Genomic DNA, 12,784 nt, shown 5'->3' with positions numbered 1-12,784 from the left:
GCTCGAAATGAACTACTAATGAGTGGTTCATTTCGAGCCACTGAATCGCTAGTATTAGTAACACAGTAAAACCTGTTTAAACTGGACTCGCACGGTATGGAATATTTTTCCGGTTTGAGAGGTTTCCGTTTTATTAAGGTTTTATTTGAATAGCTTTCATTCTACATATGTTTTATTCTATAATATATCTTAATAAATGAAAAGACTTAAGATTACGGTATTATATAATCGTAACACAGTAAAAATCAACCGTTATATCAGGTTTATAAGTGATAAATGGTGATATCGAATATAACTTTTATCCTTCTACAGATATAGCAATAGTTTGACTCCAGTTTTCTCCCTTAAATAAAACATTACAACATCGAACTTTACCATTCCAAGTGAACAGAGATCGACAAGATAAATAAAATTTTTAAATCATATGACACAATAAAAATAATATTTATTTAAAATTTAAATACAGGTAATAATACAAAATAGTCAAATTTTAAATTAACGTTTATTTGATTTAAAAGATATCAGCTATATGAAAAAATATTAAATTTTTACGCGATATTCTATTTAGAATGAATGGTCAATAAATAACAACAATTTTAAAAACATTACATTGCATAGATATAAAATTTAATCCAAATTTTACTCATGTTACAGGATAACAGATGAAGCTATCAATTTTCTTTCGAAGCGCTTTGGTAATTTGGATTTCATTTCAATGCATGCAACTATGTGAAAACACGTCCATCAAAGACAAAATTTCAGGGATTACAATTAAAGTTTTAGATAAATACGTCAATGCATATTTAGGAATTCCATATGCAACAACTCCTGTTGGTGACTTACCATTTAGGAAAGATCAACCTGTTAAAGATTTTGTTTATAATGCAACGCAGAAATGCCCTTCCTGCATGCAGGACCCAATTTTTATTGACTCCGAATGGTCGAATCGTGATCCTAAAGAAATAAGTGAAGAATGCCTGTATATCAATGTTTGGGTTCCAGCATCCACTACTTGTGGCGATAAACTCGCTACTATGGTCTGGATTCACGCTGGAAAATTTATTTCCGGATCCTCAAGTATGGATATATATATATATATATACACGATGGATCAGTTATTGCATCAATAGGAGAAGTTATCTTTGTTTCCTTCAATTATCGTCTAAGAGCATTCGGTTATGCAAATTTTGGACAAGACGATGAAGCTGGGAATATGGGAATGTTGGATCAAGTGATAACCTTAAAATGGGTTGATGAAAATATAGAAGCTTTCGGGGGTGATAAGGACTTGATAACAGTTTTCGACAAAACTGCAGGATCTATCTCAACCGCGAATCATATGGTTTCTCCCATGACTAAGGGCTTATTCAAACGAGCTATTCTGCAAAGTGGTATCAACTACCAAGAATTAGTGACTGTAAAACCTAAAGCTAATATCAAGTTAACGAAAATGCTATCTAAAGAATTAGAATGTAGTGAAGAAAATATGTTAGAATGCACGAGAAATATGAATTATATTAACATAGCAGCTGCTGAAAAGGAATTAGTGAAAAAAATAACATCTGCGCAACTTTCTTTCCACAAAAAGCATCGCCATTTCTTACCGAAGATCCGTTTGAAAGTGTTGATTTCACGATGTAGATGTTTTAATTGGAGAAACTAGAGATGAAGGTTCTGTTTTTTTTTTTTTTTTTTTTACTTTTATAAAAGTCAATTACTGTATTAAGAATTTAGTTTTTACTTTTATACAAATTAAAATTAATAAAAGAAGAACCAATTTTATCGAAATCAGAATCTGAGTTTATACTGGGTAATTCTTATAAAGTAAATACAGAATCTGCAAACCGTATGGTTCAAGAATATCTAGAAGATATTGGAGATGAAGCTTCTTTCAGAATTGCAAAGTAAACAATTAAAGCAATGGCACACGGTTTATTAAAATGTCCGATTTTTCACTTAGCAGAAAAACTTTCTCAAAACAATAGAAAAGTATTTCATTACACCTTTAATCACACTCGGATCAAATCCCCAATAAAGAAATGGATGGGGATACCTCAAAATGAGGTAAACCCATCCATTTTGAGGATGTGTATTGTTTTTGGGAAATCTTTCAGCAGAGTAAATGATTACACAGGAGAGGAAATGAAATTCAGTAAAAGAACAATTAAATTATGGGCATCGTTTGCGAAAACGGGGTAAGTAATTGTTATAAATAAAAAAAAGTTTTATTAATTAAAAAATTTCTGTTTTAAATACATTTTACTGATACACATCGAATGTATTTTGTAGTAGTTAACAATTTTTACAGAAGTAATTTCATAAAATTGAATATTCTGTTGATCACCTTTTCTTTATTTTTCTATATGTTGTATTTCTTACTGTTATATATTCATTTCCATAAAAATTGGCGCACCAAGGTGTGTCGGAATGGAACGAAATTGTACGTGTGAGAGTGTAAGTGATATAAGAGGTTATACTAGGACATTGCGCAACTTTGTCGTGTTGCAGTAGCATTGAAACGGAGCCGGAAAGAAAGAAGCGATCTCTGCACCTGTTACGCATAGAAAAGGCGCAGGTGAACTTTGAAGTTGCCACCATAAAAGAGATCCTTCTATCTGCCGGCCATGGAAAACACAATCTTTACAGTTGCGGACACGAAGAGGTAAGTGCAAGGATTGTGTATTGTTCGTTTTTAGCGTCTATTTTCCTTTATGCTCCATGCAATGCTGTTTTCATTTTTGACCACTGAGCCTAAATTCCGTTACATGCTCTCAGTCCATCAGAGAGTCTTTCACTTTAATACCTCTTTACTGTACATCGAAAACGAAGTCATGGGCTCCTTTTACTTTCTCGGATATGTTATATGTAACAAAGGGAAAGTATGGCAATCAATCATAAAATGACCCCCAACATTTTTACATTTTTGAACTCAGGGGACATTGAAACATCGAGAAATATAAAAAAAATTCTTGGTGATTTTTGTATGTATGGATGTTAGTGTGCACGTGTGTGTGTGTGGCAGGATTTTGTTCATCCTTTTTAGAGATTAATAACTAACTGCTTTGCCTTTTGTAGAAAATGTCTGAAATTTTGTAGGGTGGTTTGTGTATTAGGAATTAATGTAATTAAATTTTGAAGGTTAAAGATCAAGAGAGTGGGATATAAAAGGGGTTGTGTGCCATATTTTGAGTAGGATCGAATTTAATGACGATTTTTCTGGTTATTATCATTTACAATTTTTGATAAAAACACATTAGCTTCAAAATTAAGTTTATTTTTGCCATTTTATAATAATCAAAAGTATAAAAAATTTTTAAAATAAAATTTCATAACAGATGGCGCCACACGGGAAGTTTTAAATGTTGCCCGATAAGTTAAGCAATACGTTATTGGAAATTTTTACATTTAAATATGCCCTCATTATATTTCTGGATTCCTTACATTTTTTTAATGCATCCATAGTAACCATGTGTTGTTGTATTAGCCAATCGGAAGTAACGATCTAACGAGCCAGTTAGTTTCAATCTCTGCTTTCTCATAAGAAGTATGCTTGATGGGGGATTTTCTACTATAGAGTAATAATTGAACTGAAAGTACAAATGAAGAATATTACTCTTAATATTTTTTAAAATTATTATTATTGTAGGAAGCCTTCGTATAATGGAATGGAAAAAGAATGATTAGAATTTGATGAAAAGGAACGAAGATCTCTCTCCGACTTTAGGAAATATCCATCTTACAAAACTAGAAGATGAAAAGAGCAAATTTTGGAAAGAATTTTATGATTATAACTAAATTAAATTAAATTTTTTTTTGTGGAATTATGATTGTTGTTAAAAATCACATTTGTATTCTCAATAAATTTCTGTTACAGGTCTAATATTTTGGCACATTTTTACTTTTTAAATTTGGAACAACACATAACGTATGTAAAAATGAAACGGTGGAAAATATAAAATCTTATAATATATAACACTAACCCATACACAAAAATTTTACGATATAACTTAATAGTAAATAAAAATTAATTTATGTTAGCACTGCCATGTTTTCATAAAAGTACCGCCATGCATATAATATTGTGTTACCGTGTTTAAAGTTAATACATTTGCCAGCCAGGCAGGCCTTATATACTGTATATCTAAGACTTCCAGGGTCCTAATATGATCTGTTCGGAAAGATTGCCTTATTAACCTGGCATTTTGGAGATCAGCACGCACGTCAGGATCAATGGCATAAGTGGACAGAGCAGTTGTATGCCTTTTGTTTACAATGTCATACCGATGTTCTTGCACCTCTTTTTGTACTGAGCGTTTAGTGTAACCAATATAAACTAAATTCCTTTGGAACCTGTTGTCCCTCACTGGACACTACACCCCTGGGGCTCTACGTTCATTGGTCTTGTCTCTCCCGTTGAGTAATAACCTACATATCGTGTGGGACTTTTTGTATGCAAGCTTGGTACCTGTATGGTCAGTAATTTCTTTATATATGATGTTTAATTGCTGGTTATACTCTATTATAGTGCGCATAAAGTTAGGGTTGCATTCATGACTTCTGTTGGAAGTCCCTTGGGTGTTAGAGATGTTGCGTGCAGCTAGTTGGTTGGAATAGGCGCGGGTTAAAAATCGTTAACATTCGGCTTAGTTTTTCAGAAAACAATCTACGTATCTCTTATAAACAATGTTCGATATAAACCCAGGTATGTCTTTTCCCTCCAACTGATGCACAACCAACTCTCACTGGTCACCCGAAAGGGGACTGGTACTCCCCATTTTTGTAAATATATGCTGTTATTAAATTGGAACACCGAAGTATAACATATGAGGTGTGCGCGTTCTAAGATCTGTATACGTTGCGCAGGTGCCCCAAACCTGCTTAGTAAAAGATCCTAAGAGTACAGAAGCACAATTGCAACTTTACCGAGGGGTATAGCTTCGCAAATAACTTAGGTGTGTTTGGTGAGGAAACAAATCCTCCCTTGTTTAATTTCAACCTCTTGGCCAGGAATGTATCAATATGTGTAAATCGTGTGACCCTAGCCTGTAACCTGTTTTCTTAACCATCTCTGACCGGTTCACATTCTGTGTCCATGAGGGTACTTACAGATTTCTCTTGCATTAGTAAATGCATGAGAGATCTGTAAGTACTCTCTTTTAGTAGAATGAGAGCGCTGATATTTCTTGGTTTTTCGTAAAAGGCGCCAAAAACCGCTATCTTGGGCCTTGTTATTAGCGTAGTCATACACTGTATTTTCTTCAGACTAATTAAGGAGCAAACAAAACAAAAGCACATTATAGTAGTGTGCACTAAACAAAATATACATCAACATCTACAATGTTTAGACTGCACGTTGCAGGCGTTAGACACGTGAATATAATGGTACAACTTCACTTGAGCACTCCATGATCAGGCACCAACATGTGACTAATTAGCAGTATTCAGTGCTTTTAGCCATTCCGATACTGATGGAAAAATTCATAAATACAGCGCCCTCATTACTTAGGAATATAAATTTGATATTAGATATCATATCTATAAATGTCCTTACTCCACATATTTATCACTTAGAACAAAAACAGCTGTTACACTATTCATGGAAGAAATTTTTAAAAATAATAAAATTAATTACCTCGATACATAATATAAAATTATTTATAGCTCCGAATTTAAAATATTAATTTATTTTTCATTTAAAATATAGAAAACGTCATACAAAAATATAATTTTTATGAAATTTATAGATCATACACTATATTTTCTATCAGTGTTTTATCAGACATTATCTCTGATAAAGCACTGACAAAATTATTATAAATAGAAAATGTAACGATTAAGTATAATCATTTAGAAAGCTATAAGAATTTATACGTAAAGTAAAACAGGTACAAAGTTTTTGTTGTATTTTCTATATTAATTATCTTATTTATTCTTAACTTACAATTGTCTTTCATGCTTTATTAGTGTACACTGTACTGTACATCAGTGGTGTCCAACCCGCGGCCCAAGGCAAGTTCCAATGCGGCCCAATAAACGTGTAAACAAAACCGACAAATTCTTTTATTACAGTATTTATTTTTTTTCAACGGCATAAACCTCAAAAAAGAAGTTTCTCAAAGCCGTAAACTTTTATACATATTTTATTTTTTTAATAGAAAGGAAATATTTTCAAATATTTGGAGATGTGTGAATGAGGAAGAAATACTAAATAAAGCTGAAGTCGTGACTCAAAGGATTATAGCCCCAAATTCGGGAAAAGAAGAGAAAGGCAAAAAATAAAAAGAATTGAGAAAGGTTGGAAAATTAAGGATCAATATTTGCATAACAGAAGGTCTATTTAACTTTTACACCTTTTTATTTTTTGACCTTTCTGTCCTTTCTCCAAATTTACCTTTGAATACCAACTCCAGCTTTATTTAGTATTCCTTCCGGGGTTGCATGATTTGGCAACTTTGCACCAAATTTGGCTACCCTTTTTTTAGTTTGGCGTAAAAAATATCATTTGGCGCATTGGCTACATTTTGGGCTACATATTATTTAAAAATATATTTGTTGAATAAAAATGCACTTTAAAATGGCGTTTCGTTGTTTTTTTATTATTATTATTAATTAAAGACCCAAATAAAACAAATAAATTTTTATTTTTGTCCTTTACAATAAATAAGTTTATCTATTTCTAAGTAGAAAGTTAAAGTGTCTGTAGAAGTAATTTTTTTAAATATCCTTTTTCGTGATAAAGTTTTAATACTTATTACTATAATCTAGACATGTAAATCCTTAAATATACAAGTATATTTAAGGATCTGGGCCACAAGTTTATTGTGGACCAGAGAAACAGAAAGGTTGGACATTCCTGCTGTACATAATACTTTAATCATAAACAATATGTAATATTTTTTTGTTTCTTAAGTGCAGACGGTATTGCCTCAACTTTATACGTCATACAAGTAAGTAAAGTACCGTTTGGAACGTCGTGCTGTGTATTATTCCTTTACAATTAAGGGGTAGATTTGAATATGCGTTACATAATGTGGGGTGAATATGTTCGATAGCGTTACGTAATGCGTGATTTTGTAAAGTGTAAAAATAGTATTAGGTAATTTATGGACAATCCCTATATTAATTTATATACAATTCCTATATATTAGTTAAAAAATAAAGGTACAGGTACAATGTAAAAATTTTCCAGTGCACACTTTCAAAAAAATTATCTGTTCAGAGAAAATATAATACTAACTGAAAATATATTAAATTTTACTTTTATAAAATTACAGCAGAAAATATTCTATTTTATTTTATTTTAATAGTATATTATGCAATTTGTTTATAATATAGGCGATTACTTCATGAATGGAAGTTTGGCACATGAGCGGAGCGAGTGGGCCAATTTCTTTGAATGCCATAATCGCTAATTAAAAACGAATTGTCATACGATATTTTGTGGTTAGACCACACCTATAACACTATACTTATGGAACTCAAATTCATGGATAAACACAGCGTTTGTGGCACGGCTTTATGGCACTGGTGCCACAAACACTTTGTTTATCCATGATTTTCAGTTTCATACGTATAGTATTATAGGTGTTGTCTAACCACAAACAATTTTTATGTACGTTATAATTTATATAGCGTTGTATATAATATAAGATACAAACTACATCATCGCATTTACAAATAAATACTAAATTTAGATATCACAAATGATACCCTACTTTGAAGTTAGATTATTTTATCAACAAAATATTTAGTTTAACGCATAAAGTTCAGTTATAGTCCTTTATTAATTTTAAAAATATTTTATTCTTAATTTTATGAAAATTTTTAAAATAATTTTTAATAAAAATAATGATTTTCTTGGTGAATAATTATTTTAAATTTTACTTCTTAAATTATGCATATCAAATAATAAAAAAATCAATTTATCAAGTAACTTTTCGGCTCTTCTATGTTCATATTCTACTTGTAAAGAATGTAAACACTGTAGTGATACTTGGCACAATAAAACCAGTAAACACTAATCATGGGTTGGTGCTTCATTAAATGGAGTTATACTTGGCCCCCCTTTTTTTTAAATCTAAACAGGAGTCGGTTTCCTATAGAAAGTCATCCTCGAAAGCATTAATAAAACTACAGTTGTCCCTTGATAATCCGACAGGTATGGGACCAAAGGTGTGTCAGATTACCAAAAGTGTCCGGATTACCGAAAATAATTACATATTTCACATTGTTTTACTAGCAGTAACTTACAATATTCTCTACTCCAACTGTTCGAACAGAACTGCTCACATAAAACACACGAAATGTGTGTCATCGAGTAAGAATTGGATGGGGAGATTCACATCACGACATGCTTCTGTGCAAGCAGACACGTAACGGGGACGGGTACCTTGACGGGAGGTGCGTCGGACTACTGAGCATGTCGGATTAAAAAACGTCGGACTATAGAGGGACAACTGTATTCATTCTCTATTCTTAGTACTAACATTTTGTTATTACAACTGGTTGTGGTTTGCGCTGTCCCACTGGGCTGCCCACGCAAAGTCTTCCTAGTTTTCTTCGTGTTGGTAACACCTAACTAGAGGCCATTTTCCCATAAAAAATCTCTTGGAAGACAGCTTCCTCCTTTTCAAATCGTTCATGCGCCACATTGCCGTGTACGAATAAATAAAAATCAAATATCAACTTTTATAAGATTTTATGTAAAAGTATATCGTGAGAACACTACAATGTCGTTTTACTAAAGACAATTTATTACAACTACAAAAGAAATTCTATATTCAGTGTAAACTGTTGAAAAAATTACACCAGACTTTCTTAAATATATTTAATTAAAAGTATAGTTTTCAACCGACACTTTTAGGAAATGCGAAAACGTATGCAATAAAGAGAAACTTATTAAAGAGAATATTATTATTCTAAACAAACACTTTAAAATCTTTATTTCTGTTACAGAATTACAGATGAAGCTCTCAACTTTCGTTAGAAGTTCTTTGGTAATTTGGTTTATATTTCAGTGCATTCAACAATGTGCAAACACATCCATCAAAGACAAAATTACAGGAATTACGACTAAAGTTTTGGATAAATACATTAATGCATATTTAGGAATTCCATATGCAACACCTCCTGTCGGAGACTTGCGATTCAGTGAACCTCAACCCGTTAAAGATTGGGATTTTGTTTATAACGCAACGCAGAAATCCAATTATTGTATGCAAGATCCAATAAATCGGGAGGTGGAGTGGGCGAATATTGAAGGAAAGGAATTAAATGAGGATTGCCTGTATATTAATATTTGGGTTCCTACTTCGAAAACGTGCGGAGAATCATTTGCTACTATGGTCTGGATTCACGGAGGAGGTTTCAACGTCGGATCCGCGAATATGGATATATATGATGGAGCAGTAATTGCGTCCATAGGAAATGTCATCGTAGTTTCCTTCAATTATCGTATTGGTGCTTTTGGATATGCAAATTTCGATTCAGAAAATGCGGCTGTAAATGCGGGTATGTTGGATCAAGTGATGGCCTTAAAATGGGTCCATCAAAATATAGAATATTTCGGGGGTAATAAGGATTTAATAACTATTTTTGGAGAAAGTGCAGGATCTATGTCAGTAGCAAATCATTTGATTTCTCCTATGACAAAGGGTCTATTCAAAAGAGCGATATTGCAAAGCGGAAGCAACTATCACGAACTGTTTACAGTAAAACCCAAAAACAATATTGAGCTCACTTCAATGTTATCTAAAGAATTAGGATGTAGCGAAGAAGATACGTTGAAATGCATGAGGAATGCAAATCCTTTTGACATAGCAGCTGCTGAACTGAAACTAATGCAAAGAAGACAGGTGGTTTTAAGTTTCCTCCCACAGAAAGGATCTCCGTTTCTTCCCGAAGATCCGTTTCAAAGTATTGATGATGGTAAATTCCATGATGTAGATATTTTAATTGGAGCAACGAAAGATGAAGGTTCTGTCTTTTTACGTCTCCAAAATTTGGAATTAATAAATGAAGAAAAACCGATTTTGTCAAAGTCAGAGTCTCTGTCTCTTCTTAGTAAAATTTTTACGAAGGATGGCGAATCTTTAAATCGCATTGTGCAGGAATATTTAGGAAATGTTGCAGATGATGATACTTTAACAATTGTGAAACAGACAATTAAAGCCATAGGAGATGCACATTTTATGTGCCCAATTTTACATTTAACAGAGAAACTTTCCAAAAACAACAGAAATGTATTTCATTACATCTTTAATCATACTCGGATCAAATCTCCAATAAAGAAATGGATAGGCGTACCTCATTTTGAAGATATTTATTTTGTTTTTGGAATGCCTTTTGTCGATGGAGAAAATTATGAAAAGGAAGAATTGCAATTTAGCAAAAAAATAATCCAAGCGTGGACATCATTTGCTAAAACTGGGTGAGTAGTAGACGTTAAGGATCTTGCAGTTATAACATACATGTATGAATTTTTTTTAACATATCAAGTAGTTATAAGTAGTTTTGAAAAATGGAAAATTTCCCTGATTCACTGGTAATTGATTGATTTCAAGTTCCCACCTCACCAACGAGATGGCCACTTGAAATTTTCTGGTTTTCTCACAAGTCTAACATCTGACTAGAGGTAAGTTTTCCATAGTAATTCTTCCGGAAGGTATTCGGTCTAAGCAAATTATCCAAGTTTTATGTTGCCGCACAGGGGCGTGCCGTGACATTTGATGATAGGGAAGCTGTGTTTCTATAACAAGCCGACTTCCAGGGGCAATCAGTTAATTCTTTCTTTAAATGTATTTTTAATAGATTATTTATCTGACGTATTTAATAAATAAACAAGTTCAATATAATTACCTCTGTTATTAGTTTCAATAGGTTTCCTTTGCCCTCTAAATGCCAATTCTTGCTTTGATAAAAACTCTTCGTGTTGGTAACACCTAACTAGAGGCCATTTTCCCATAAAAAATCTCTTGGAAGACAGCTTCCTCCTTTTCAAATCGTTCATGCGCCACATTGCCGTGTACGAATAAATAAAAATCAAATATCAACTTTTATAAGATTTTATGTAAAAGTATATCGTGAGAACACTACAATGTCGTTTTACTAAAGACAATTTATTACAACTACAAAAGAAATTCTATATTCAGTGTAAACTGTTGAAAAAATTACACCAGACTTTCTTAAATATATTTAATTAAAAGTATAGTTTTCAACCGACACTTTTAGGAAATGCGAAAACGTATGCAATAAAGAGAAACTTATTAAAGAGAATATTATTATTCTAAACAAACACTTTAAAATCTTTATTTCTGTTACAGAATTACAGATGAAGCTCTCAACTTTCGTTAGAAGTTCTTTGGTAATTTGGTTTATATTTCAGTGCATTCAACAATGTGCAAACACATCCATCAAAGACAAAATTACAGGAATTACGACTAAAGTTTTGGATAAATACATTAATGCATATTTAGGAATTCCATATGCAACACCTCCTGTCGGAGACTTGCGATTCAGTGAACCTCAACCCGTTAAAGATTGGGATTTTGTTTATAACGCAACGCAGAAATCCAATTATTGTATGCAAGATCCAATAAATCGGGAGGTGGAGTGGGCGAATATTGAAGGAAAGGAATTAAATGAGGATTGCCTGTATATTAATATTTGGGTTCCTACTTCGAAAACGTGCGGAGAATCATTTGCTACTATGGTCTGGATTCACGGAGGAGGTTTCAACGTCGGATCCGCGAATATGGATATATATGATGGAGCAGTAATTGCGTCCATAGGAAATGTCATCGTAGTTTCCTTCAATTATCGTATTGGTGCTTTTGGATATGCAAATTTCGATTCAGAAAATGCGGCTGTAAATGCGGGTATGTTGGATCAAGTGATGGCCTTAAAATGGGTCCATCAAAATATAGAATATTTCGGGGGTAATAAGGATTTAATAACTATTTTTGGAGAANCCGAATCGCTAGCCACGATATAAGGGCTAAAATTAAAAATAAAATTATAAAAACTTACTCGGTGAAATAAAATGTGTAGTGGATATACATACCTGGTACAAAACATTCTTCAATTGTATGAATATACTTTTAAAGAAAAATTATAAAATTAAATATAGCTTTGTAATGAAACGTACATAAAAATAACATAAAATATTCTTTACTCTTTAAATCTTAACCACATAGTCAATAGCTCCCTACGAGTGGAATCAGAGACGGTCCTGCTAGGTGTGCGGTGTGTACATGCACGTGAGCTGCCAAATCCCGAGGATGCCAATAGCAGTCAATGTCAAATGTCAAAAGACGCGACAGGGTCCTTGTAAATTTTAAACGTTTCTCACCATAGCTGTAAAAGTCTAAGTATGTTAAACTTAATAGATTGTCCGTCGTTTGTTTTCTAACTAATTCGTTTTAGGAGCAGGTGTTGTCCACGGAAATTTCCAAAATTTACAACTTTTCGGTCACTCTCGTCGAACTGGAAAAATGTTTGTCTTTGTTACATGTAATATTTCGAAAAAATCAGTCCCACTGTACTCGGCTAGAGAGTAGTTCGGTTAGGCTTTTGTTTAAGTAATATTTCGGCTCTTTCATCACGGTTTTGTTCATGTCCCCAATTCCCTAATCGCTTAATTATTTAACTACTTCTTAAGTAGAAATAAGTCGAAACCGATTACTTTGTACTCGAATATTTGTAGTCTCGGGAAAAAGTGGAAAGACAAATTTTTATGACAAACGGATACATAAATCGTAAATTTAAGGAAAATAAATTCTAGAGC

General features: G+C 32.7%; 2 protein-coding genes and 1 pseudogene across 3 annotated transcripts in view; all 3 read left to right on the top strand.

Annotated features, from left to right (window-relative positions):
* Window positions 1–680: 680 nt before the first annotated feature.
* Window positions 681–1,663, top strand: LOC111622433 (annotated as a pseudogene).
* Window positions 1,664–1,816: 153 nt separating this feature from the next.
* LOC111622412 (acetylcholinesterase-like) lies at window positions 1,817–3,838 on the top strand. Its single transcript, XM_023364790.1, has 2 exons — window positions 1,817–2,195; window positions 3,647–3,838. The coding sequence occupies exons 1-2, from the start codon at window positions 1,921–1,923 to the stop codon at window positions 3,678–3,680; spliced, it is 309 nt and encodes a 102-aa protein (XP_023220558.1). The 5' UTR covers window positions 1,817–1,920; the 3' UTR covers window positions 3,681–3,838.
* Window positions 3,839–4,432: 594 nt separating this feature from the next.
* Window positions 4,433–12,784, top strand: part of LOC111622420 (cholinesterase-like) — a 13,481-nt gene continuing 5,129 nt past the window's right edge. The window contains exons 1-2 of one of the 2 annotated variants that reach the window (XM_023364800.1): window positions 4,433–4,472; window positions 8,956–10,429. In XM_023364800.1, coding sequence (XP_023220568.1) covers window positions 4,451–4,472; window positions 8,956–10,429 — 1,496 coding nt within the window. In that variant the 5' untranslated portion in view covers window positions 4,433–4,450. Of the gene's footprint in view, window positions 4,473–5,827; window positions 5,886–8,955; window positions 10,430–12,784 lie in introns of those variants that run through there. The other variant, XM_023364801.1, reaches the window with a different exon arrangement.

Source organism: Centruroides sculpturatus, unplaced genomic scaffold (genome assembly GCF_000671375.1).
Source record: "Centruroides sculpturatus isolate CEXI.00-Female unplaced genomic scaffold, Cexi_2.0 scaffold195, whole genome shotgun sequence".
In the NCBI taxonomy this organism is placed as follows: domain Eukaryota; kingdom Metazoa; phylum Arthropoda; class Arachnida; order Scorpiones; family Buthidae; genus Centruroides; species Centruroides sculpturatus.
The sequence above is the reverse complement of the archived record's forward strand: the minus strand, read 5'-3'. Positions and strand labels throughout refer to the sequence as shown.

What these genes read in the sequence shown, in the direction of transcription:
- LOC111622412 (XM_023364790.1), top strand. Translation starts at nt 1,921, where the DNA reads ATGGCACACGGTTTATTAAAATGTCCGATTTTTCACTTAGCAGAAAAA. An exon ending in GCATCGTTTGCGAAAACGGG is followed by an intron (nt 2,196 to 3,646) that starts GTAAGTAATTGT and finishes TTATTATTGTAG; the next exon opens with GAAGCCTTCGTATAATGGAA.